General features: G+C 39.4%; 1 protein-coding gene across 1 annotated transcript in view; it reads right to left on the bottom strand.

The window, feature by feature from the left end:
- Positions 1-23,385, bottom strand: part of LOC148873431 (2-alkenal reductase (NADP(+)-dependent)-like) — a 51,173-nt gene extending 27,788 nt beyond the window's left edge. Inside the window, exons 1-2 of the mRNA XM_088964051.1 lie at positions 23,048-23,385; positions 22,342-22,519 (exon numbers count right to left, since the gene is read on the bottom strand). Of these exons, the coding sequence (XP_088820177.1) occupies positions 22,342-22,519; positions 23,048-23,281 (412 nt within the window). The 5' untranslated portion in view covers positions 23,282-23,385. The remainder of the gene's footprint in view (positions 1-22,341; positions 22,520-23,047) is intronic.
- Between the last annotated feature and the right edge of the window lie 3,998 nt (positions 23,386-27,383).

The raw sequence follows: 27,383 nt of genomic DNA, 5'->3' as shown, positions 1-27,383 counted from the left end.
AGGTTTTTTATTTTATTCCATTCAAAGTTGAAGCTAGAAGCGCAATAAGGAGAATTTTGCAGATTAGGGTTTGGCCATCTATGATTTGTAGTTTGGAAACTGCATACTGCGATCTAACTTCTGTTTTGCGGGGTAGCAATTCTACAAATAGCCCTCCTACTGATTCATGAGTGTCTTGTATCAGTGATTTTATTTCAGATCATGTTCTTGAATTAAAAAATCAAACCCTAGACCCATTCGAACCAGATTGGACCAAACTAGTTGGATCGAATCTATGGTTCGATGGGGACTGTTCTCAACCCTAATTTTTCACTCATGGGTCAAGGAGTTGATGGTTAATTGTAAGATGCAATTCAGTCCACACATGTAAAACCTAGTTTTAATATGTTAAAACTGCTTTAGCCCATTTCAACATAAAAGCTATATGGGCCGAACTGCTCTTTGCAATTCAGCCCGTATACCTAAATAATATAAATGAGTAATATTATGAATCATTATGGGCTTTAATCATAGGTTTTACAGTTATTTAATTGATTGGATCAATTATGTTTTTCCTGTATGTGATGTATGGATGTGTGATGTGCAACGTTCATGGACCGTAAGTACTTGGCCCATGCTAATGCGATAGTGGCTTTTGCGCACACCATGGCTGAATGCACATCATTGCCATGGTGTCCTTAAGATCATTGGATGATATCCTTTTGTGGTGGGCCTCATACTAGCTTCCTCCCCAAGAGGAACTGTGCGGAACCCTAGCCGTTTATGGCCCATCTAAATCTGGTTTTATGAAAGTCAGTGGGAACCATTTTGGTTTGACATAAATTAAACTAGGATGTAATATTTTGTTCCCTCCATTGGAATATGAGTGCATGTGATATGGATATTCGTATGTTGAACTCTCTAAGGGCCTTCCATCATTAACATGAAGATGAGTCCTTTAGTAATGAGGAAATGCACCATAAAATTGGGTTATCCATTAGCTGCTAGATCTATTGGATTGTTTCATAAGATGATAGGGGCATCATAGACCGATGTAGGAGGGGCCTATCCTAAAATGGAAGACTCTCTCACGGTACCTTGGCGTTCACGAATATGATGGGTGAACACTCATTGGATAGAAATGTTTAACTTAAAATGACAATGAACCTTGTCTTATAGAGGCCAAAGGGAAAGCTCATAAGATGAGTGGATATGATCTTTCACAGAAAGGTGGTGGGGTTATGCAGCTGAAATAGCTGGCTCCATGCACCCTATGTGATTTCTCACATTTTCAGAGACAATTCGTAGTCTCCGTCACTGAGATAGGAGGGAAATCTCAGAGATGGATAAATGAAAATGGAACATAGATTAAAAGTCATATCTATGTAGATAACATGAATCAAATAAGGTTGTGGACTAATATTTGTTTTTCCCTTTATCAGAAATGGCAAATGGTCAATTCGCTAAATTGCTGGACAAAAATAAACTTAAGGGCCCAAACTACGCTGAATGGTATCGTAACCTTATGCTGGTTCTAACGTCCGAGAAATTGGACAAGGTAACTAAAAACCCTGCCCCGGAACGTCCGAGTGATAGGGCATCTAAGTCCCGTAGGAGGGACTATCAAGAATGGGAAGAGAAAAACTCTCTTGTCCGCTGCTACATCATAGCCTCCTTAGATAATCTGATACAATAACAGTTCGATCAGATCGAATTGTCCAAGGATATCTTGGACAGTTTGAGGACGATGTATGAGAAGAAGAATCATTCTACTCGTCAGAAGGTCTTGAAACAGTTCATGACCGCGTAGATGTCCAAGAACCAGTAAGTTCATGAACATTGTCTTAAGATGATGAGATATATCAATGAACTTGAGGCTCTTGTATCTGGGCTTGATCATGTCACTAAGGTTGATGCCATCCTAAATTTTTTGCCCCATTCCTTCAATCAGTTCATCATGAACTATAACACGAATAAGATAAACATTAGCATCCAAGAACTCAACAATATGTTGTAAAGGGTCGAATAACTGATAAAGAATGATGAGCCTATTTCCATGCTTGTTTAATCTGGAAAATCGGGTAAGAAGAATAAGAAGGCAAAGGAGAAGCCTCAAAAGAGGCTTAACAAGACTAAAAGGTAGAGGAAGGACAAAGCGCATCAAATGCTTGCCACTTCTACAAGCAGGCCGACCACTGGAAGAGGAATTATCCTCAGTACCTGGAGACCAAGAAACAAGTAATTTCGAATCCTTTGTCATAGAAACCAATTTGTTGGTAACTTCTGCTTCGTGGTGTATTGACTCCAGGGCTTCAAATCATGCGTGTAACTCACTGTAGGGGTTCAGGACAAACAGAAGACTAAGTGACGGAGAGGCGATTCTTTACTTGGAGACTTCTACAAGTGTTGTAGCTACAACCATAGAGACTATAGAATTGTATTTTAGAGAAAGATTAAGTACATTAAAAGATTTTCTTTATGTACCGAATTTGAGAAAAATTTTGATTTCTGTTTCAAAACTGTGTGCGGATGAATATTCTATTATCTTTAGTAATATGATTACTATTAAAAGAAATAACAAATTCCTCGCATACAAAGAACTTGATAATAGTCTCTATGTTCTCCATCTTTTTCTGGAAACAAATATAACCGAAACTACGTCAGATGATATCCCCAAGAAAAGAACCCGTGATACAGTCAATCCCACGTGCCTGTGGCATTACCAACTTGGCCACATTAACATAGATTGTATCACAAGGTTGGTGAAGGATGGCCATATGAATTTTCTAACTGTAAAAGATCTTCCAACCTGTGAACCTTGCCTTTAGGGTAAGATGACAAAACGTCCATTTAACGGTAAGCCTACAAGATCGATAGACACACTTGACATTATACATACTGATGTATGTGGTCCAATGAATGTTAGGATACGTAACCAACACGTTACTTCATAACATTTATTGATGATTATTTACGGTATGATTACGTGTACCTAATGGGACATAAGTTTGAATCTTTTGAAAAGTTTAGAGAATTTAGATAAGAGGTCGAGAAATAGTTAGGGAGAGAAATTAAGACCCTTCGATCAGATCGAGGTAGGGAGTATCTCTCTAACGAATTCAAGGGGACAATAGAATAGTATCACAACTAGCTCATCCTGCTACACCACAGCTAAATGGTGTGTCAAAGAGAAGGAACCAGACTTTATTGGATATGGTCCGATCACTTCTTGTACACTCAAAATTACCCACATCTTTTTGGGGTTACGCATTAGAGACTGCGATATACGTGCTAAAACGGGTTCCAACCAAATCAGTGTGAGACACTTGAAGATTTGGGGTTGTCCGGCACATATTAGAAGAACGGGTGCTGACAAATTGGAATCCAAGACTAGTCGTTTCCTATTCATAGGCTACCCCAAAGGCTCTGTGGGTTACTTATTCTATGACATAGGAGAACAGAAGGTGTTCTGTAGTCAAAACACCAATTTCTTGGAAGATGATTACATCCCAAACAATTATCGTCAAGAAGTTGTTCTTGATGAAGAGAGCTCAGGGGTAGTGGGAGATGTCCCACAAGCTCTAGTTAATGACCAACCTAGGAGATCTACCTAGGTTTCCAGGCCTCCAGTTCATTTTGGCTATGACCAAGAAAGCTACTTGGTAAAAGCTACGATTAGTGAGGAGGATCCCGTGACTTATACAGAAGATATGTTGGACATAGATTCCTTGAAGTGGGTAGATGCCATGAGAGCTAAGATGGACTCAATGGATACCAATGGAGTTTGGACTCCAGTAGATCTGCCCCTGGGGTAAAAGCAATTGGTTGCAAATGGATCTATAAGAGGAATACGGGCCCCGATGGTAAGGTTGAGACCTACAAGGCTTGCCTTGTGGCGAAAGGGTACACTCAGAAAGAAGGAATCGATTATGAGGAAACCTTTTCGCCCACGACCATGCTTAAATCCATTAGTATCCTGCTAGTTGTAGCAGTGCACCATGATTATGAGATTTGGCAAATGGATGTCAAAACTGCGTTCCTGAATGGAGATCCCAGTGAAGATATTTATATGCAACAACCACAAGGTTTTATAATTGCGGGTTAGGAACACATGGTTTGTAAACTAAACCGATCCATATATGGACTTAAGTAAGCTTCTAGGAGTAGGAACATCCGATTTGACTTTACCATCAAAAAATTTGACTTTGAACAAAATTCGGATGAGCCCTGTGTTTACAGGAAATCCAGTGGGGACAAGGTTACGTTCTTGGTTCTGTATGTAGATGACATTCTACTCATTTGGAATGATGTAAGAATGTTGACTATAGTGAAAATGTGACTTTCACAGCAATTCTCCATGAAAGATCTTGGAGAAGCCTCCTACATACTAGGTCTTCGACTCTATAGAGATAGATCGAAGAGGATATAGGATTATCCCAATCTGCTTACATTGACAAAATAGTCAAGAGATATAGCATGGAGAACTCCAAGAAAGGTAATGTTCATTTCAGGCTTGAAGTCACTCTCCTCTAGGGGCCTATCTCCCAAGACTCCCGAAGAGATTGAGGGCATGAAAGATGTTCCCTATGCCTCAGCCGTAGGGAGCATCATGTATGCCATGCTGTGCACTTTTCCTGACATCTCTCAGTAGTGAGTGTGGTAAGCAGATTCCAGTCAAACACAGGGCTTGAGAATTGGATCGCTGTGAAAAACATACTAAAATACTTTCGAAGGACAAAAGAGTTTTGTGTGATATTCAATGGTAGTTCACTATAGATCTAGGGGTATACTGATGCCGATTTCCAGTTAGATCCAAATGATAGAAAGTCTACATCTGGCTATATCTTCACGATATGATCGTGTGTTGTTTGCTGGAAGAGCAGCAAACAGGGGTCCTAAGTAGTAAGAATAACTGTCCACAACCCAAGCCGAACACATTATCGTAAGTGAGACTACCTAATGAATGAAGGTTTCATTATGGAATTTGAAATTCAGTACATCAACCATTCCATTATTGTGTGACAACACTGGATCTACGGGAGATTGATGTTAAAATGTAGCATCCGTGGAGAATGTGGTAGACCCATTGACTAAGCCATTGACACAGAAAGTGTTTGAGAAACACGTGGAAAGTCTGGAACTATGACTTGTACCCGATTGGACCTAAATCCAAGTGGGAGTTGTTAGACAGTGTATGCCCTTAGCTCCAATCAGAATGATGTACATTATGACATTTAATGTAAATAAGTAAAGTACATATTTGATTCATGTTATTATGTTGTGTTTCTATGTAATACCCTTAAACTGGACACATGTGACACTTGTGTTAGTTTAGAATCTTCACAGTCGTTGAATAGATCTGGGGAGATTTATCCTGCCAAGGCTGACACTGATGTGCTGCCAAGTTGGTTGGAGTGGCTTGTCTCACCTGCTAGGGTGAGACTTGAGGTACATGTAGTGTGGGTTTTCTTGAAACCCTGAATCGGACCAGAATTCCAGTATTGCCCTAGACCTTGGAGATAAATGGGCAAAGTGTTTGATTCATGTTCCATTGGTATGTTTCTGTGTAATACCCTTAAACTGGACACTTATTGAGACTCGTGTTAATTTAGAATGTCCACAGCCAGTGGGTCGGTCTGGGGAGACCTATCCTGACAAGGCTGACACTGTGGTGCCACCAAGTCGGTTGGGGTGGCTTGTCTCAGCTACCGGGTGAGACCCTAGGCACATACAATGTGGGATTAATTGAATATTTGAACTGGACCAGATTTCTAGTATTGCCCTTGACCTTGGAGATTGATGGGCAAAACTGGAAAATTACACCCGACCCCTAGACTCGATTATGATACTGCACTAGGTGTCGGATCAGGGTGTCTTTGATGTACCAATCAGTGAGATCCTTAGCATGGGTCAAAACCTGGGTATGTTGGGACAATCTGAGAATTCATCTGAGTGGGTGATCATAGTGACAGGATCAGCCCCTTTGTCGGACAAAGGTAATGATCGGGGATGCGCTCTCACTGTTGGAAACCAAGACTGCCGGCAGTCGATTTCAACCGTTGAGATTTGTTTTGCAAAGTATATTTTATATGAAATATAAAAGTATATATATTATGGTTTCTAAAATGTTTGCAAAAGGTTTTAATTCCCGGGATCCATATAAGTACAGAGTGCAACACTGTTCCTTGCAGCCGAGGGAGAGGTCCTCTCTTGTCGGGCAGTGTATGATCATTAAGGGCTGAGAGGTTAAGTGTAAGACCATTGAGGATAATACCTGATGGGCTAATCTTGCATCTGCCCACAGTCCCTGGGTGTTACAAGGTGGCTTGGCCCAGGGACCACTTAGGGTAAGTGTTGGGCCCATAGAGCCCATTTGATGGGTTTCAGGGGGTGCACTGTTTTTAACAGTGTATTCGACCAGGCCTTGTAACAAAGGCTGGGCCGAACCCATGTGGCTAATGTGTAGATCAATGCTTGGGTCCCACACCATACAAGGAAGCCCAACTGGGCAGCAGTTAAGAAGGTTGAGTGAGCACATAAGCTTAATGGGCCTAAAACCCATTTCGAACTGGGCTATTTATTTAGTTAATTAAAGGGGCGAATTCTGAGATGGATTAGCAGATAGGATAGGGTCTTAATCCTATCCACTTAGAGAGTCCAGATCTGAATGTGATTCAGATCTAGAAATATCCTAATGGGATTAGGATAAAGCTAATCTAATCTGCATATAAGATAAGGGTTTATCCTTATCATTAGAAGAGAAGGCTGGTCCAAATATGATTTGGATAAGCACCTCCTAATGGGATTAGGAGCTGATCTTTTAAGTTAACAAAAAGAAGGATGGGGCGGCAGCCTTAAAAAAGAAAAAAAAAACAACAAGAAACACATCAGATCCTCTTTAGTGCTGAAATCAAGAAAAGAGATTTTTGCACCCTGCGAATACTCTCTTGCTGCCTCCCTGCTCTTGTCGCCCTGTTTGCCAGATCGATCTCCAGCTGTGGGAGAAGTCAATATTGGATCTTGACATCAGTTCTTTGAGAAAGGATTGAAAAGGAAGTTGTGCTCACGTTCCATTCTACTGTTTCTTGCGAAGGACAGAGTTCTTGGGGAAGAATACTATTGATTCTGCTCCATTCTACACTGCGCCATCTTCAGTGGGAGCAGTCTTTGGATCCTTCCTTGGGCGTGAACACCTTCGTTGGGAGATATTACTTCTCCGTATCAGGTATTATTCTCTCCCATTCCTTTTGGTTCAGATCTGGTTCAGTTTAAGGTTCAAGATTTATCATTGAAAATATGATTTTCTAAATAGGGAATGTGATTCCCAATTGAAGAGAGAATAATTTTTTTTGAAATTCGCCCCTTATTCCGCAATCTTTGGGCATCCATGTAATGGATTTCTCATCTTTTCAGTGGTATCGGAGCCATGGTTCAAATCTTGAACCATTCTGTTTCAGATATGAACCTGCGCAATTAGGGAGAAGGCATTCTACCCAATTTGCGCAGATTTGGTTTTTTGGGAAATTTGTTCCCAAAACAAATGGGCAAATAATCTGAAATTATTTTTAAATAAATCTGATTTTTATTTAGAATTGTTCTTTATAATTTTCTTGATTTATGGGCTGTTCGTACAAGAGGAGATCGAATTCTTGGTTTGTGTAGGGAACCTGCGATTTTGCAGTTCTTGATTTATTTTGGGTCTGTAATTTTTTTTTTTCTAGACTCAATGTATAGGTATTCGATCTGATGTAATTATTAATAGAAATAGGATTTCTATTTATTTTATTTTGGATCGAAGTTGGCAGCGCAGAGAAGGAGATTTCGCAGATGAGAGAAATGCTATCTGCGATTTGTAGTTTGTGAAACTGCATTCTATGATCTAACCTCTGTTTTGCAGGAAGGATTGTGCGAACAACCCTGTTTGACTGATTCTTGTTTTTCCTTTTATCAGTATTTAATTTCAGATTATTTTCTTGAATTAAGGATTTAATTAAAAATCAAACCCTAGATCCATTCGAACCAAGATTGGTTCAAAACTGTTTGGACCAATTCTAGGGTTTAATCAAGGCTGAAAGTCAGCCCTAATTTCCCACTAATGGGCCTAAGGATTGATATTTAATTAAATGGTTAATTCGGCCCAGCCTGTAAAGGCCCAGTTTTAAATAGTTAAAACTGCAAAAGCCCATTTTAAAGGATAAAGCTATATGGGTCGAACTGGGTAACCCTAATTCAGCCCATATACCTAGATAATATTAATGGTTAATATTATGGAATTTTAACCGGCTTCCAACGGGCCTTACAGATAATTAATTGATTGGATCAATTTATCCCTGCATGTGATGTATGGATGTGTGATGTGCTGCGTACATGGGCCATAAGTACTTGGCCCATGCTCATTCGATAGTGGCTCTTGCGCACACCATGGCTGAATGCACATCATTGCCATGGTGTCCCTTTTGGTCATTGGATGACTTCCCTCAGTGGTGGGCCCCACACCTCATCAAGAGGTTACGTGCGGAACCCTAGCCGATTCAAGGCCCACCGAAATCTGGCTTTATAAAAGTCAGTGGGAACCACTTTGGTTTGACCTAAATCAAACTAAGGCGTAATTTTGTTCCCTCCAGCTAATATGAGTGCATGTGATAGGGAGATTCATATGATGAACTCTCTAAAGGCCTTCCATCATTAGCATGAGGATGAGTCTTTCAGTAATGAGGAAACACACCAGAAAATTGGCTATCCATTTGCTGTTGGGCTTGTTTGAGTGTTTCATAAGATGATAGGGGCGTCATAGACCGATGTGGGAGGGGTTTCACCAGAAAATGGGAACTCTCTCACGGTACCTTAGCGTTCACGAATATGATGGGCAAGCACTCACTAGACAGAAAGGTTTACCTGAAAACAGCTTTGAACCATGTCTGACAGAGGCCAAAGGGAAAACTCATATGATGAGTGGATGTGATCCTTCACAGAAAGGTGGTGGGGTTATGCAGCTGAAACAGTTGGTTCCATGCACCCTATGTGATTTTCCACATTTTCAGATACAACCCGTAGTCTCCGTCACTGAGAAATGGGGAAATCTTAGAGACGAATAAATGGAAATGGATCGTAGATTAAAATCCATATCTATGAAATGAACATGAATCAAATTAGGTTGTGGACTGATGTTTGCTCTTTTATCAGAAAATGGCAAACGGATCTTTTGCAAAACTGCTTGATGACAACAAGTTGAAGGGCCCAAACTATGCTGACTGGCACAGGAACCTTATGCTGGTCCTAGTTTCTGAAAAGCTGGACAAAGTGGCAAAGAATCCTGCCCCGGAGCGTCCGGGTGATAGGGCTTCTGAGGCCCAAAGGAGAGACTATCAAGAATGGGAGGAGAAAAACTCCCTTGCCTGGTGTTACATCATTGCCTCCTTAGACAACCCGATACAGAGGCAGTTTGATCAGATCGAACTTGCCAAAGACATATTGGACAGTCTCAGGACAATGTATGAAGAGCAAAATCGTTCTACCCGACAAAAGGTCTTGAAACAGTTCATGACTGCACAAATGTCCAATGGTCAACAAGTTCACGACCATTGTCTTCGTATGATGGGATATATCAATGAACTGGAGGCTCTTGGATCCGGACTGGACCTTGCAACCCAGATAGATGCTATCCTTAACTCTTTGCCTCCTACCTTTAATCCGTTCATCATGAACTATAACATGAACAAGCTGAATGTCAGCCTACAAGAGCTCAGCAATATGTTGCAAAGAGCTGAAGAACTGATTAGAAAGGATGAGCCTGTAGCCATGCTTGTTGAAACTGGCAAGACAGGCAAGAGAAAGAGGAAGGCAAAGAAGCCTCAGAAGAAAGCCACTAAGAGCAAGAAGAAGAAGAAAGACAAGGCATCGGATGCTTGTCACTTCTGCAAGAAGACCGACCACTAGAAAAGGAACTGTCCTGCCTACCTGGAATCCAAGAAAGGTAACTTCGAAACTTGTGTTATAGAAACCAATTTGTTGGTAGCTTCTGCATCCTGGTGTATTGACTCCGGGGCTTCAACTCATGCTTGTAACTCACTGTAGGGGTTCAAGGTAAGCAGAAGGCTGAGTGAAGGAGAAGTCACACTCTTCTTAGGGACTACTACAACTGTTGCAGCCGCGACCATAGTAACCGTGGAATTAATTTTTAGAGAATGAACAATTGCACTGAAAGACTGACTTTATGTGCAAAATTTAAGGAGAATTTTGATTTCTGTCTCAAAACTGTGTGTAGATGGTTATTCTGTCTTCTTTAGTAATACGATTACTATTAAAAGAAACAACAGATTCATCGCATACGGGGAATTGGAGAACGGTCTCTATGTTCTACATCCTTCTCTAGAAACTAACATAACCGAAACTACGTCGGCTGAAATCCCTAAGAAGAGAGCTCGTGATACAGTTAATCCCACGTGTCTGTGGCATTATCGACTTGGCCACATCGGTGTTGACCGAATCACAAGGTTGGTAAAGGATGGTCCTTTGGATTTTCTAACTATAGAAAATCTTTCCACTTGTGAGCCTTGCCTACAAGGCAAGATGACGAAACGGCCATTTAACGGTAAGCCTGAAAGATGTACAGGCACACTTGACCTAATACATACTGATGTATGTGGTCCCCTGAGTGTTAGGACATGAAATCAACACGTGTATTTCATCACATTCACAGATGATTTTTCGTGATACGGTTACGTGTACCTAATGAGACACAAGTCTGAATCCTTTGAAAAGTTCAAAGAGTTCAGACAAGAGGTCGAGAAACAGTTAGGGAGAGAAATTAAGGCCCTTCGATCAGATCGAGGTGGCGAGTATCTCTATGACGAATTCAGGGACTACTTAAAGGACAATGGGATAGTGTCACAACTAGCTCCTCCTGCTACGCCACAACTCAACGGTGTTTCAGAGAGGAGGAATAGAACCTTATTGGACATGGTCCGGTCACTTCTCATACGCTCAGAATTACCCACATCCTTTTGGGGATATGCCTTAGAGAGTGCGATTTATGTGCTGAATCGGGTTCCAACCAAATTGGTTCCGAATACTCCATATGAACTTTGGACTGGAAAGAAACCAAGTGTCAGACACTTGAAGATTTGGGATTGTCCAGCACACGTTAAAAGAACGAGTGCAGACAAGTTGGAATCCAAGACCAGCCGTTGCCTATTTGTAGGCTACCCAAAAGGCTCTGTAGGTTACCTATTCTATGACCCAAGTGAGCAGAAAGTGTTCTGCAGTCGTAATGCGCAATTCTTGGAAACCGACTATATCCTGGACACCCATCGTCAGGAAGTTGTTCTTGATGAGGAGAGCTCAGGAGCAGTGGGAGATGTCCCACAAGTTCCAGGTAGTGACCAACCTAGAAGATCCACTCGGGTATCCAGGCCACCAGTCCGTTATGGTTATGACCAGGATAGTTACCTGGTGGAAACCTTGACTAGTGAGGAGGATCCCGTGACTTACACAGAAGCTATGTTGGACATAGATTCCTAGAAGTGGGTGGAGGCCATGAGAGCAGAGGTGGACTCAATGGAGACCAATGGAGTCTGGACTCTAGTAGATCCGCCCTCCGGGGTAAAAGCAATCGGTTGCAAATGGATTTACAAGAGGAAGAAGGGCCCCGATGGTAAGGTTGAGACCTTCAAGGCTCGTTTGGTGGCGAAAGGCTACACTCAGAAATAGGGCATCGATTATGAGGAAACCTTTTCGCCTGTGGCCATGCTTAAATCCATTAGGATCCTGTTAGCTGTAGCAGCATACCATGATTATGAGATTTGGCAAATGGATGTCAAAACTGCATTCCTGAATGGAGATCTTATTAAAGATATCTATATGCAGCAACCGCAAGGCTTCATTGCTGCAGGTCAGGAAAACATGGTATGTAAACTTAATAGATCCATTTATGGACTTAAGCAAGCTTCTAGAAGTTGGAACATCCGTTTTGACTCTGCCGTCAAATCGTTTGACTTCGAGCAGAATCCGGATGAACCCTATGTTTACAGGAAGTACAGTGGAGATAAGGTTACCTTCTTGGTTCTGTATGTAGATGACATTCTACTCATTGGGAATGATGTAGGTATGTTAACTACGGTGAAAGTATGGTTATCACAGCAATTCTGCATGAAAGATCTTGGAGAAGCCTCCTATATACTGGGTCTTCGACTCTATAGAGATAGATCGAAGCGGATAATAGGATTATCCCAATCTGCCTACATTGACAAAATAGTCAAAAGATACAGCATGGAAAACTCCAAGAAAGGAAATGTTCCTTTCAGGCACGGAGTCACTCTCTCCAAGAAGATGTCTCCCAAGACTTCTGAGGAGATTGATGGCATGAAAGACGTTCCCTATGCCTCTGCCGTAGGGAGCATCATGTATGCCATGCTGTGCACTCGCCTTGACATAGCTAAGGCAATGAGTGTAGTAAACAGATTTCAAGCCAACCCAGGGCAGGAGCATTGGACTGCTGTGAAAAACATACTTAAGTATCTTCGAAGGACAAAAGAGTTTTGTCTAGTATTCGACGGTAGCTCACTACAGATCCAAGGGTATACAGATGCCGATTTCCAGTCAGACCCAGATGATAGAAAGTCTACATCTGGATATGTTTTTACGATAGGATCGTGTGTTGTTTGCTGGAAAAGCAACAAACAAGGGTCCACTGCAGACTCCACGACCGAGGCCGAGTACATTGCCGCAAATGAGGCTGCCAAAGAAGCCGTGTGGATGAAGAAGTTCATTCATGAGTTGGTAGTAGTTCCGTCTGACACATCACCCATCCCATTGTTGTGTGACAACAATGGAGCCATTGCTCAGGCTAAGGAGCCACGAGCCCACTCGAAGTCAAAGCACATCGAGAGGAAGTACCACGTACTGCGGGAGATTGTTGGTAGAGGGGACGTCCTGATTTAGAAGGTAGCGTCAGCGGAAAATGTAGCAGACCCATTGACAAAGCTACTATCACAGAAAGTGTTTGAGAAACACGTGGAAAGCATGGGACTCGAGCTAGTACCTGATTTGACCTAAGTGCAAGTGGGAGCTGTTAGACAATTTTGTATGCCCTTAGCTTCAATCAAAATTGATGTACTTTATGAGTTTTTTGTAAATGAATAAAAGTGCATATTTGATTCATGTTCCCTTGGTATGTTTCTGTGTAATACCCTTAAACTGGATACTTATTGAGACTCGTGTTAATTTAGAAAGTTCACAGCCAGTGGGTCGGTCTGGGGAGACCTATCCTGACAAGGCTGACACTGTGGTGCCATCAAGTCGGTTGGGGTGGCTTGTCTCAGCTACCGGTGTGAGACCCTAGGCACATACAGTGTGAGATTAATTGAATCTTTGAACTGGACCAGATTTCCAGTATTGCCCTGGACCTTGGAGATTGATGGGCAAAACTGGAAAATTACACCCGACCCCTAGACTCGATTATGATACTGCACTAGGTGTCGGATCAGGGTGTCTTTGATGTACCAATCAGTGAGATCCTTAGCGTGGGTCAAAACCTGGGTATGTTGGGACAATCTGAGAATTCATCTGAGTGGGTGATCATAGTGACAGGATCAGCCCCTTTGTCGGACAAAGGTAATGATCGGAGATGCGCTCTCACTGTTGGAAACCAAGACTGCCAGCAGCCGATTTCAACTGTTGAGATTTGTTTTGCAAAGTATATTTTATATGAGATATAAAAGTATATATATTATGGTTTCTAAAACGTTTGCAAAAGGTTTTAATTCCCGGGATCCATATAAGTGGAGAGTGCAACACTATTCCTTGCAGCCGAGGGAGAGGTCCTCTCTTGTCGGGCAGTGTATGATCATTAAGGGCTGAGAGGTTAAGTGTAAGACCATTGAGGATAATACCTGATGGGCTAATCTTGCATCTGCCCACAGTCCCTGGGTGTTACAAGGTGGCTTGGCCCAGGGACCACTTAGGGTAAGTGTTGGGCCCATAGAGCCCATTTGATGGGTTTCAGGGGGTGCACTGTTTTTAACAGTGTATTCGACCAGGCCATGTAACAAAGGCTGGGCCGAACCCATGTGGCTGATGTGTAGATCAATGCTTGGGTCCCACGCCATACAAGGAAGCCCAACTGGGCAGCAGTTAAGAAGGTTGAGTGAGCACATAAGCTTAATGGGCCTAAAGCCCATTTCGAACTGGGCTATTTATTTAGTTAATTAAAGGGGTGAATTCTGAGATGTATTAGCAGATAGGATAGGGTCTTAATCCTATCCACTCAGAGAGTCCAGATCTGAATGTGATTCAGATCTAGAAATATCCTAATGGGATTAGGATAAAGCTAATCTAATCTGCAGATAAGATAAGGGTTTATCCTTATCATTAGAAGAGAAGGCTGATCCAAATATGATTTGGATAAGCACCTCCTAATAGGATTAGGAGCTGATCTTTTAAGTTAACAAAAAGGAGGGGGCGGCAGCCTTAAAAAAGAAAAAAAAAACAACAAGAAACACATCAGATCCTCTTTAGTGCTGAAATCAAGAAGAGAGAATTCTGCACCCTGCGAATACTCACTTGCCGCCTCCCTGCTCTTATCGCCCTGTTTGCCAGTTCAATCTCCAGCTGTGGGAGAAGTCAAGATTGGATCTTGACATCAGTTCTTTGAGAAATGATTGAAAAGGAACTTGTGTTCACGTTCCATTCTACCGTTTCTTGCGAAGGACAGAGTTCTTGGGGAAGAACACTGCTGATTCTGCTCTATCCTGCACTGCGCCATCTTCAGTGGGAGCAGTTTTTGGATCCTTCCTTGGGCGTGAACACCTTCGTTGGGAGATATTATTTCTTCGTATCAGGTATTATTCTCTCCCATTCCTTTTGGTTCAGATCTGGTTCAGTTTAAGGTTCAAAATTTATCATTGAAAATATGATTTTCTAAATAGGGAATGTGATTCCTAGTTGAAGGGAGAAGAAAATTTTTTGAAATTCGCCCCTTATTCCTCAATCTTTGAGTGTCCATGTGATGGATCTCTCATCCTTTCATATTTGATGTACCAATCAGTGAGATCCTTAGAGGGGGTCAAAACCTGGGTATGTTGGGACAGTCTGAGAATTCATCTGAGTGGGTGATCATAGTGACAAGACCAGCCCTTTTGTCGGACAAAGTGAATGATCGGGGATGCACTCTCTCTGATGGAAACCTAAACTACCGGCAGTCGATTTCAACCGTTGAAATTTGTTTTGCGAAATATATATATATATATATATATATGTAATTCTCGGGATCCAAGTGAGTAGAGAGTGCAACATTGTACCTCAGATTCGAAGGAGAGGTCCTCTCTTGTAGGGTAGTGTTTGATTATTATGGGCTGAGAGGTTAAGTGTAAGACCATTGAGGGTAATACCTGATGGGATAATCTTGCATCTGCCCACAACCCTTGAGTTTTTATATTGTGGCTTGACACAGGGACTATTTAATGTAAATGTTGGGCCCATTAAGAGCCCATGGTGATGGACTCAGGGGTTCACTATCTCTTACAGTGAATTCGGCCAGGCCTTGTAACAGAGATTGGGCTGAACCCATGTGATTGACGTGTAGATCAATGGTTGGGTCCAACGCAATACAAAGATATCCAACTGGGTAGCAGTTTGGAGGGTAAGTGAGTAGATAGACTTAATGGGCTAAAGCCCAATTCGAACAGGCTTAATGAGATTAATCAAAAGGAGGCGGTTTTAGGATTTAGATCAGCAGATAGGATAAGGGATTATCCCTATCCACTCAGAGAGTCCATATCCAAATAAAGATTTGGATAAAGAAACTCCTAGTTAGATTAGGATGGCTGATCTTTATCTGCAGATAAGATAAGGGATTATCCTTATCTCTTAAAGAGAGTCTAGATTCAAATACAAAATTTGGATTAGAAAACTCTTAATAGGATTAGGAAAACCTCTCTTTAAGGCTATAAATAGGAGAGCAGGGCGAACCCTCAGAGCACAACATAATTCATCTAGTTGACTACTAAATTCCAGAAAGAGACAACACAGTTTGACTGTACTGTCTCCTCTTCTGCTCTTGCCGCCATACCAGTTTGATCTCCACCTGTGGGAGCGATCAAGAAGAGTTTTTGATATTACCTTTTGGTAGAAAAGGTAATCTTAAGTCGTACTCACTAGCCCTCCATCAGATTCTTGCTAAAGAATTCGGTTCTTGCTGAAGAACCATTCTGTTGATTCAGTTTCATCCTACACTGTTATTTTTGGTGGAAGCAGTCTTTGGATCTTTCCTTGTGTGTGAACACCTTCATTGGAGGTTATAATTATTTCGTATCAGGTATAACCCTCTACTCTCTTTTGGTTTCAGATCTGTTTTGGTTTGGGTTCAAGATTGATCATTGAAAATGCAGTTTTCTAAAATAGAGAATGTGATTCCTACATGGGAGAGAAAGAAATTCTTGAAATTTTGCCCAACCTTCCTGCAGGGTTCAACCATCCATATGATGGATCTCTCATCCCTTCAGTTGGGTCTTTTCCTTTGGAGTAGATCCCCTGTATTAACTCTTCCCAAGAAGGCCTCTCTACCAAAACTCCCAACCTTAGGAGGTATAGGTCGACACCACACTTCTTTAACAGGAAAAGAGGAACTAACAGGATGAGAGGATAACAATGCTTTGAAAAAGGAGGCACAAGTGTAGGAACCCAAGGGAGTGAGTGTTTAGATTCTGCTATCTACTTTAGATGGCTCAATGAATACCCCTTTAAGGATAGATAGTAAGGCTATAGTGCAGGCAAACTCTGTGTCCCTAACACCTATTCTCAAACTTAAATTCCAACCAAACCCAGAATGTGAATTAGAGGGAACAAGAAAGGATGAAATTATTAGATTTGTTGGAGTTGGACAGAAGATGGGTGAGGAGTGTGTGAAGGTCAAGAGGAATAAGGTGGACCTCAGCGGCTCAACCCCTTCTTGGGGAACCTCGGGAGGGATTGTCACATTAGTAGTAAAAGTGGAGGAGTTAATAGGGAGGTTCTCGGTTTCCATCAAATTCAAGAATGATTAAAGCCTTTGAAGGAGTTTCCAATTTGAAAATCAATTTAGAAAAGAGTTGCATGGTTGGAGTCAATATTAGGGGTGCAAGTTGAGTGGATTGGACCGGGTTTATGGTCAACCCGGGCTTGGCCCTAAAATTTGGGCTTAATGCCCAAGCCCGGACCAAGCCCAAGGTCAAGCTCGATTTTCCCAACCCAAGCCCAGCTTGCAATGTAATTTGATGAACTCGGGTTGGGCTCAGGCTCGGGCCAGGCTTGGGTTGGTCAATGAAGCCACCCTAAAATTATACATATATTTATGTATATATGTATGCAAAATGTGTATGTATATATGTAAATATGTATGCATAATTAACATATATTTACATATGTGTATAGTTGGGTCGGGCTCGGTTCGTGTTCGGGCTACCTAAGGGCTAGGCTCGGGCCCAGCCCGGAAAATAGAAAAGCCCGACTTCTTGGGCTCTAGGACCAAAAATCCAAGCCCAACCCGTGTAAAATTTCAGGCTGGGCTGGTTCGGGCTTAGGTTGGGCCCGCCCAAGTTGCACCCCTAGTCAATATGGACTTTGAGGAGGTTGAGGCTATTACAGATTGTCTTCGGTGCTCCATTTCTATTCTTTGTCCTACTTAGGGCTGCCATTAGGGGCAAACCCTATGGAGAGTAGGTTTTGGACCCTAGTTATAGAGAAGTTTGAAAAGAGATTAACTATGTGGAAGAAAAATTACATCGCTTTGGGTGGGAAGAACCTTGATAAGAGCTACCCTTAGGAACCTACCTACTTACTACCTCTTTGTCTTTAGGATACCATCTAGGGAAGAGAAGAAACTAGAAAAATTGATGAGAGATTTTCTTTGGGAACCAGGAGAAGGTAAAAAAGACCACTTAATCAGTTGGGAGGTTGTGGGTAGAAGCAAAGAGAAAGGAGGATTAGGGCTTAGGAATGTGCTTAAAAAGAATTCAGCTTTGTTAGGGAAGTGGTTGTGGAGGTGGCTTATGGAGCGAGATAGGTTGTGGAATGAGGGGGTCAAGAGTATTCATGGATGCTCAGAGAGTGGATGGGATGCTGATGCTTCAAGGAGGGCTAACCTAAAAACACCATGGAAAGCAATTCACAAAGTTCTTTCGCAGTTCCTCAGTTGTATCAGGTATGCTGCTTGTTCTGATAATTCTATTCAGTTTTGAGAGGACATCTAGGCTGGAGATCTTCCCTTGAAAGACCTTTTTCCATCCTTGTACTCTATTTCTTTGTATGAAAAAGAGGTGATTTCAAATTCCTTCAATTTTAAATTTGCCGTCTTTGTCTTGGGATTTTGGTTTTCATAGAGGGTTAAGGGAGGATGAAGTTGATTGTTTGTTTGCTCTTCTTGGTCTCCGATATAAGGTTTGGTTGGATTCTTTGAAGCCTGATAAGAGGATTTGGTTCATTCACTCTAATGGGTCTTTTTCTTGTGGTTCATTTTTTAATTTCCTATGCCAAACCTCCTCTCAACAAAGTTTCCCTTCCAAAGAAGTCTAGTGTAGGCCGGTTCCTATGGGTGTCAATGGTATTCAAAAATCCGATTTCGAATTCAATATTCGACATAATTAAATCAAACACAGATAATTCAAATATCTAATCGGTCGAATTCGGATATGACCTGATTCGATTCGATAAATGTCTGAATTCGACCGATTATTTAATTCTTATATATAATATATAACATATTTTATATAATTTATATATAATAATTAATTTAAATAAATAATTTATATATTTATATACTTTATATCAATAAAATATTTATTTTATATATTTATTAATGATCTAAAATAATTAATTAATCGAGTTCAAATCAAATATTCAAATATTTAATCGGATTCAAATTTGGATATTAATTTTTAATACCCATTGAATATCGAATCAAATTCGGATATCGGGTTTTCTAATCAGATTCGAATTCGGATATTGCCTAATCTAATTCGAATTTGATCCATTTACACCCCTACCGGTTCCCCCCAAGGTAATGGTTTTGTGTTGGGAAGTGTGACATAGTAAAGTAAGCATGATGGATAACCTACAAAAGAGAAGACCCTTCCTATATATTTCTCCAAACTGGTGCACTCTTTGCAAATCTTTGGATTTGGCTTCTATCATTGTTTGGTGTAGATGGGACATGCCAACATAAGCAAGTATAATCTTTAACCCTTCGTCATGACACTTGAATGTTAGGACCTTAAATTCAAATGTTAGGAATTCATGCAAGTATCTTTGTTTAGTAAAAGATGGCTCTGGTCCAATTAAAGATTTGGTCAACTAGAAGTGAGGGGCTGTACAAACGGGAAGTGTATGAATAGAATAATAAAAACAGTGAAACTAATTGAAGATCACCTAGCATAAGTAGATAAAATATCGTCAAAAGCAGTTCCCTTGAATTTATGTAGCAAGGATAACCACATATACAGGGAACCAAGCACCCTTCTCAAAACCTCATCCACTTGTGAGTGTTTTCAAGACAAATGGCATGAGGAAAAATCACTTGAATATAATGATGGCAAGGAAATACTGCAAATGTTTCACTGTGATCATGCAAAGAAAATGACTAAACAACCACTTGTTACTTGTACACTTAACAAACGCAAGGCATTTTCTTTTTCATAACAGTGCTAGATATTTTATACCTCATGGAGGAATCAAAAAATTTCAAGACACATAGCATTAGTAAGCACCACTTACAACATAAATAATGCAAAACTGTCTCATTGTGTTCATGAGAAGAAAATGACTAATCAACCATTTTCCAACTTGTATAATTAACAAATGATGCAATGCATTTTCTTTTCTTTTTTTTTTTTTTTGATAAATCTATGCATTTTCTTTTTTCGTCATGGTTTAAAATGCCCATATATTTCCTCACATTTCCACTGCATTTTTCCATTTGCATAGATACCAACACAAAATATTACTGGAATCAAGTCAATCAACATATTCCCCAATGAAAACTACGAAAACCAATCAAAATATTACTGTAATATAAGTTGGTGACACTATTGTAGATGTAGAGCAGTAGCATTATTGTCAGCCTAATGGACATGACATATGAGTACCACTTTGAGCCAGCTCAAAATTCTTTACAAACATGAAGTTAGACCTTAGTTCCTGTTTCTATAATAGATTATTTGGTTGATCTATTAGAATCATTTACACTTTCTATATGAGTTTAAATTTTGATTGGACTCACACTATCATGTAGTTTTAAGATTCAATTCTTAAAGTTTACAAAACAACTTTGTAGCATGTTGAGTTGCCTTTTAACCATAGGCATTGTTCTGTCGCATTGAAGATTGATGTCTCAAAAGCAAAAACCCTGAAAAAAAGTACTTCGAAAATTTGAAATGCTATGCTTTAAGAATTCATAATTAACCATTTTGTCCCTATAGTTGAATCAGATAACGTATATGAATTAATGAAAATTAACATATAAAATATTATAAAAGGGATTAGTTAACCATTTAACAATTAATAAAACAGAAAATCGATGAAAAGTAAAAGAAATAATTAAAAGGTAATAATAAGATAGTAAAATATACATGAAATATTAATAAAACATAAGTAATAATAATAAAAAATATTTTTAGATCAAATATTATTAAAATAACAAAAAATGTGACAAGATTAATAGAATGTTAAAAGGTTAATAAAGAATAAAAATAATTATTAATAAAATATAAATAATAAATAATAAATTAGGAATATATTAATATAAATAAGATAATTGGAAAGTAATAATACATTCTGATTAATAAAATCATAACTGGCATTTTAATATTATTTAATATTTTAAATAATATTTAATGTTTTTATTAATACATTAATATTTTTTTCATATTTTTCTAATTTATTAATAGTATTTTAATAATTTACTAGACTTATTAATAATATTTTGTTAACGTGTTATTATTAAAAAATATTATTAGTATTTCTGTAATAATTTATCATTTTTTAGTTGCTAATTGCTAATATTATTTTTTAATATTTGATCATTTTAATACTTTTTTATTTGTTTTTAATTATTTTAATATGAACAAAATAATATAAGGACAACACAGTAAATTTACATGGGAATAAATTACACTTGTCAGCAAGATTAGACATAAGAGGGCCTGAATAACAATCTTCCGAAATGGTCTAAAGTCTGAGAAGCAAGTTACTTTTCAGGCTTCAGAGGTCCAATTAGACCAAAAGAATGACCCCTTAATTTCTATGGGCTTATGCTTCCTTTATCATTTCATAGAATATCATTTGATTCATTTCTATATTCTTACATATTTCACAATGTTTCCAACATGTCTATAATTTTTACAAGACATTTCAGACATTTCCAACATGTTTCCTATGGTTGGATGACCAATACTACACAGTATTTTAAACATTGTTTTTGACAATAATATTAGATATTGTTGAACTTACTTTTAAACTCTGAAATTTTTGTTTTCAGAGGTTATAATCTAAATTCTAAAGAGGTAACAAAAAGAAGAAATTCAGTGAGAGTAATAAAGGAATTATTTTATTGTAATAAAGGAGTTGAATTATTTTATTGCCTTTTGGGGTTAAATGAACAAATCGAGAGCTAAAATATACTACCTCGGGGTACCAATACATCAGGTAATGGCTTCTTATACATTATCTAACCATTACATGGAGAGAAATAAGACAGGTCATAGAATTTACAAAATAAATAAATAAGACAGGGTAACAGGATAGAATTTACGCCCTTGAATATGATACTTGGGACACTTAATGGAGATGTCCACATAGGAAAAAATTATTCTCTCCAGCATTCCATAAAAACTAATACATGCCTGGTTATGGTTGACTTCCGAAGCATAATTGCCCAATATTTTCTGTGTATGCTCATACAGTACCTGCTCACTGTATATGAATGAAGTGAGTCCGGATCTACTCCTCACAGACCGCTCCTCACACCGATCTCACAGCATATCTTGGCCACACATCAGGAACATCTCCTGTGGCTGTGAGGTCGGTGTGAGGAGTTTTCAGTGAGGAGCAGATCCCAATTCATAGGAAGTTCTCTTTTTTCAGTAACGAAAGTATACTTTATCCTTTCTAAAAATAATTGCTTAATGTTTGCAACCAGATGTCCCACAACGACAATCAATCCACAAGCATGGGTTAATGCACTGGTTCAAACAGTTTACATGAATTCCCATACCGATATCATCAACATTATTGCAAAGGTCAAACTTCATCAAAACAATTCTTTTCAAATTATGTTTTATATTTGTTTAACATCAACCAACAAACATGTAGAGCTAACAGAGTTAAAAAGATTACCAAGAATTCCTGTGTAATAAGAAAGAGGAACGTCGGTGTGGTGAATTTTAAACAGAGATTCTGGCGTTGTGATGAGGCTGTACTCTTCCCATCCAGTTGACCCCCAAACGAAATCACCTTCTTTGAAGTCTGGATGATCAGAATCCAAAACTTTAGACACACCAAGTCCAGTTATAGGCTGCACGTTGTCAACAAGCCCCAAATGAAACCCGAATGGTTCAAAATAGAAATAGAAGATTACTTTCAAGTACGAATTTTCTTCTTAAAAGTTCTATACAAGTTCACAAAGATTTAGTTGTAATTTGCTTTCTCAAATTTCATCGACTATTCAATTCTCCCAGGTAACCAATAAAAAATATGCCTGATCTTGAATCTAGATAAACTGACTCTATTCGGTGGATTTTACAAAACCCTGGTAACATTTACAATGACTTGCATTGTCGTCCCAAATTGGAAGGGGCCTATTTTGTCCTAATATAATCAATTTTCATTCTTTTATCTAGGATGCTTCATCATGTTTGTAGTTGAACTGAAAGTTTCAAAACCAGAAAATAAATAATTGAATACTAAGAAGAAAAGGACATTCTATTCCCGCAATGTTCAGTTGTTCACCAATAGAATTCACGATTTAAATAATACCGCAAACTTTTAGGATTTTTCTTTTTCCGTTTCAGTACATGAATAGGAACTTAAGCAATAAAATTACCGAACCAGTTTCGAATGGAACAAAGTAGCTCGGAGTTTCGAGCCTCGTCATTCGGATTCGCATGTAGGGATCGCAAGATAAGTAGAGATTCTTCACCAAAACCGCCTTGGAGCTTTCGGGCACCTTCAACTGGATACTACCGGTTCTCATGATCATGTCCGTCTCTTTCGGGAAGCCAGCGATGTAGTCCCTTAGTAGAACCTGCTTGTTTCGCACCTCTTCTCCCTTCGCCATTTTTACTCTGCAAATCACCTCTTCTCCCTTCGACCTCGTTTGCTTGTCTGAGCAATGCAAATCCGCCTTTTGGCATAGAACACACCATGTGGCATAGAACAATCCACATGACACTATAACTTTTCTAATTGTGGATAAATTGTGTGAAAAAAAGTGTGGACCAGTCCATACCTATATTTGCATTCTATAAACGTGGTTTTTTATTCAATCGTATACACCAACGTTTTAAAAAACGATCTGGAAACAGAATTATTCTGGTCATCGATTTCTTAGTCAACAGTCTAATCATCCAGTTCAAACGGACGGTCTGCTATAATAGGTCAACGGTTCAACCACATGAGTCAACTGATTGTTGACTTTTTCAATGATTTTTGGCCAAAAACCGAGTTTGGGGTAAAACGAAACCGCTTGCCTAGATGGTTCCTAGGTTGAACGATCCAACTGTCCGAATCAACGGTGGTTCAAAAACCTTGATTTACACAGTTAATCATAAATATCTAATTTTTACATTTTATATGATAAATATATTGAAAAATGCATCAATGAATTAATATTAACCAATAAATATTAAGTTTTTTTTATAAAAACAATAGTAAAATAATTAAAATTTTAGAAAATATATTTTAAATATTTAAAAATATTATTTTATTGATAAAAATATTAAAAGTTTACAATAATTTAAAAAATTAAGTAAAATAATTAACATTTTATTGACAAAAATATTAAAATGTGAAACAAACAATATGGTTTCATACTTTCAACCTTTCAGGAAGAGTGTGAAGTAGGGGATCAAAAATAGAGTGTGGATGGGCCCTAACCACGAGCTTTTATCGTGGATGAGAAATCGGGGTGTGGACGGGACCGGCCCACGATATAGCATGGACCAATCCCGTCAACATCACCGAATATTACCGATGTAATGTTTCTCACGCTGTCTTTTTATGTAATGGTTAGGTGACCCAAGCCGTTGGATTGTTGACTTTCAACTTTTGGCATCATTGATGATGAATTTTAGTGTGGAAAATCAAACAAGATAGATTAATGAATAAATAGTGGAGAGGTCCCTACTTCAAAGGGGCTGGAATGGAATTGTAACATTACTATTTGCTTCATTAAAAAGGATAATGGTCATGAGTGGTTCGATTGAGGGCTGGGACCTGAAAGTTTTGGATGTAGTTGAGATGGTCGATGTGTAAGTTGAGCCACAGGAAGACAATGGTGAGGCCAACGGAGCAAATGAGCTAATGCAACACCGACAACATCTTCTTCCTTGGGTAGAGGATGCGGCTCAACCGACGCGGTGATTGTAGTAAGAGGACAACTTGGTTGTTGTAGCTGAACCCACCGTTCTCCCTCGAAGGATTTGTCACTTCGCAACAGCAGGGGACTCACACATACAAAATGTTTGCATGTGAAATGCAAAACCTACTCGTACGAGTAGATTCCGTTTTCTAAATGGGGAAAGCACCCATTCAATAATAATATATATACTAGCGGAGGGGGACCAACGTTGTAGGGGCTCGCTCATAAACTATCAGGCTCGAGCTCGATTCGAATTAGAGACTTGAGCTCGAGTCAAAAGCTAGGAAGTTCAAGCTAGGCTACCTTTGATTGTAGGTCTCTCAAGCAATCCAGGTGCTCCTCACCCGTAAATAATAACAAAATGGGATCTGCTCCTCACACATGAGCGCCTTACAGGCACATCCACCATGCATTGGGAACATCTCCCGTGAATAATAACTTATAAGTATGGGAGATGTTCCCAATGCATGGGAGGATGTGCGTGTGAGATCGGTGTGAGATCCCCTATGTGAGGAGCAAATTCGATCTCAATAATAACTTATAAGTACAGGAGATGTTCCCAATGCATGGTAGGATGTGCGTGTGAGGTTGGTGTGAGGCGCCCTGTGTGAGGAGTGTGTGGCCCTACCTTAACATCACTTCATCTAATTCAAGGTGGTTTAAAGGGACCTATGTGTATTGTCTTTATTTCAATGGGACCCACATCGGCGTTCACCTTTAATTGAAAAAAGCGAAGTGATAAGTAAACTACACTCCACCTCAGAAATATGCCACCTCTAATCTACTAGTAACCCCATATAAACCACATCCTATTCGTAAATTTGGTATCAATCCACAATCATGATTCATCCCACCTATACAGTCCAGCTAAGATTTCTAGGGGTGGACTGAATAGTAAAAATCCTAAAAGCGAAAAGCTATGATGTCGAATAGGAAAATAGTGTTTAGGAAGTTGGATAGGACCAGCCGGTTGAACCAACCATGACTGAGGTGCTAACCGGTTCAGTCATACCCCAATAATCGGATTTGCCTAAAATCTACTGAAATTCGGCTGACCGGTCAATTTAACCAAAAAACCTATGAACGAGTCTCAATTTCATGAAATTGTCCAAGTCCATACATATGTTAAATTTTAAATTGTTGTTAACAAGTTTTGAACCCAAGGCCTTTTATTTTCACATATTACTTAATTACCACTATTCCACTTCTTTACTTATGCTAAGTTATGACTATTTATTGTATATATTACATTATTATGCATGTATTTTAAAGAAAATATAAGTTAAAAGGCTTGAACCCTAGTCACTTGTTTTAAAAATTAAGAAGCTTACCATTCATCCACCATCAAGGTTCAAAATATCGATATGCCCAATGTGCCAATAGAGGCGTATCGAGCAGTACCGACAGTTTTTATTTTTTATTTTTTTTAGTTTTTATTTTCCAAATCTAGTTCAGAGGAGCAGTTTAAGGCCTGTCCACCACTGAACTGGTCGAAACCCTGATACACCCTCTATAGGGGCGTATTAGGAAACTCCTGATATGGCCGAATACGTGGTGATACTTTGAACCTCCTCTACTATATTTAAGTACATTATGCTGAGTTTATTGACTGAACCTTCCCATTTCACCCTTTTCTTTTTCCCTGTGTATTTATTATTTTCTTTATACTCCATTTTTTATTGTTATTTATTTTTATTGGCGAATTTGTCCCCTCAAGCAATGGATCTTCTCACTTTGCTCTTGAAATATCAACGGATTAGTACTACCCACTTGTTCCCTACTGCCGACTACTCTCCTCCTCTTCTTTTATCATTTTTGTAATTATTTTCTTTCACTTTTTGATGAGAATCAGATTTCTCAATGACTAAGCGGTTTTCCTCAACTTAGGCGACAAAGACAAATCGGTATGTCTAAAGTCTCCCGACACAACATCATGAAACCAAAAACTAACAGACGTTCAAGCTCTTTGCATTCAACCGATCAACAAAACAAAACAATCAATCTAAACTTCAACCAACGAAGGAAAATAAACAGATTTAAACATCAGACCCTATCCAAACAAATGCCCATGCAAAACACTACCGGCTCAACCGCTCAACCACCCTCATTATTATTATTTTATTCTTATCCATATAATCCTCATGAACATAACAGATAAAACAACCGACGAACTACAGAAATCTCCATGTCGTTGGCCCTCTCAAGCACAGTCTAATCCAAATCAACAGAGAGAAGCACAACGATTTGACATATTCACCATGGACTCACACACACATTCAATCCCAAAACAATCCAGCTATAAGACTACTAACATAGGGGAATGAAAGAAGAAGAGATGAATAATGAAAATAAAAAAAAAAAGAAAAGAAAAAAGGAAAGAAGAAAAGAAAGAAGCAAGGGAAGAAAAACAAAGTTCACTTGGTTTGGTTATTCAGTTTATATCGCCTGAAACGGGGATTGATGATGCAACTTGGGATTTGATCTTTTGAAAAGAGGATTTGGGGAAAGGTAAGTTCAAAGCTGAGAATCGTGGGGGGGAGATTAGCAGATATTTGAGAAAATCCCTCTCGGGTCTAATTGCAAGTGAAGTCGACCATAACAAGGGATGGAGAGAGCCCGATAATGAAGCGGCGAGTTGCTGACGTCCGAAGCTTAGTGAACACGACCTAAGAATGACTCGGTTCATCAATCTTGTCTCTGATATGGTGCTTTTAGTTGTTCGGTGATAAGACTGTGGAGAAGATAGCGGTGTGGGATTAAATTTGCGGATGAAAGGAGTTGCAGCGGCTATGGAGGCAGG

The sequence above is a fragment of the Nelumbo lutea genome, chromosome 1, assembly GCF_056320005.1.
Source record: "Nelumbo lutea isolate HS-2025 chromosome 1, American lotus-T2T, whole genome shotgun sequence".
NCBI lineage: Eukaryota > Viridiplantae > Streptophyta > Magnoliopsida > Proteales > Nelumbonaceae > Nelumbo > Nelumbo lutea.
Note: the sequence above shows the minus strand (reverse complement) of the source record. Positions and strands in the feature narration are given on the sequence as shown.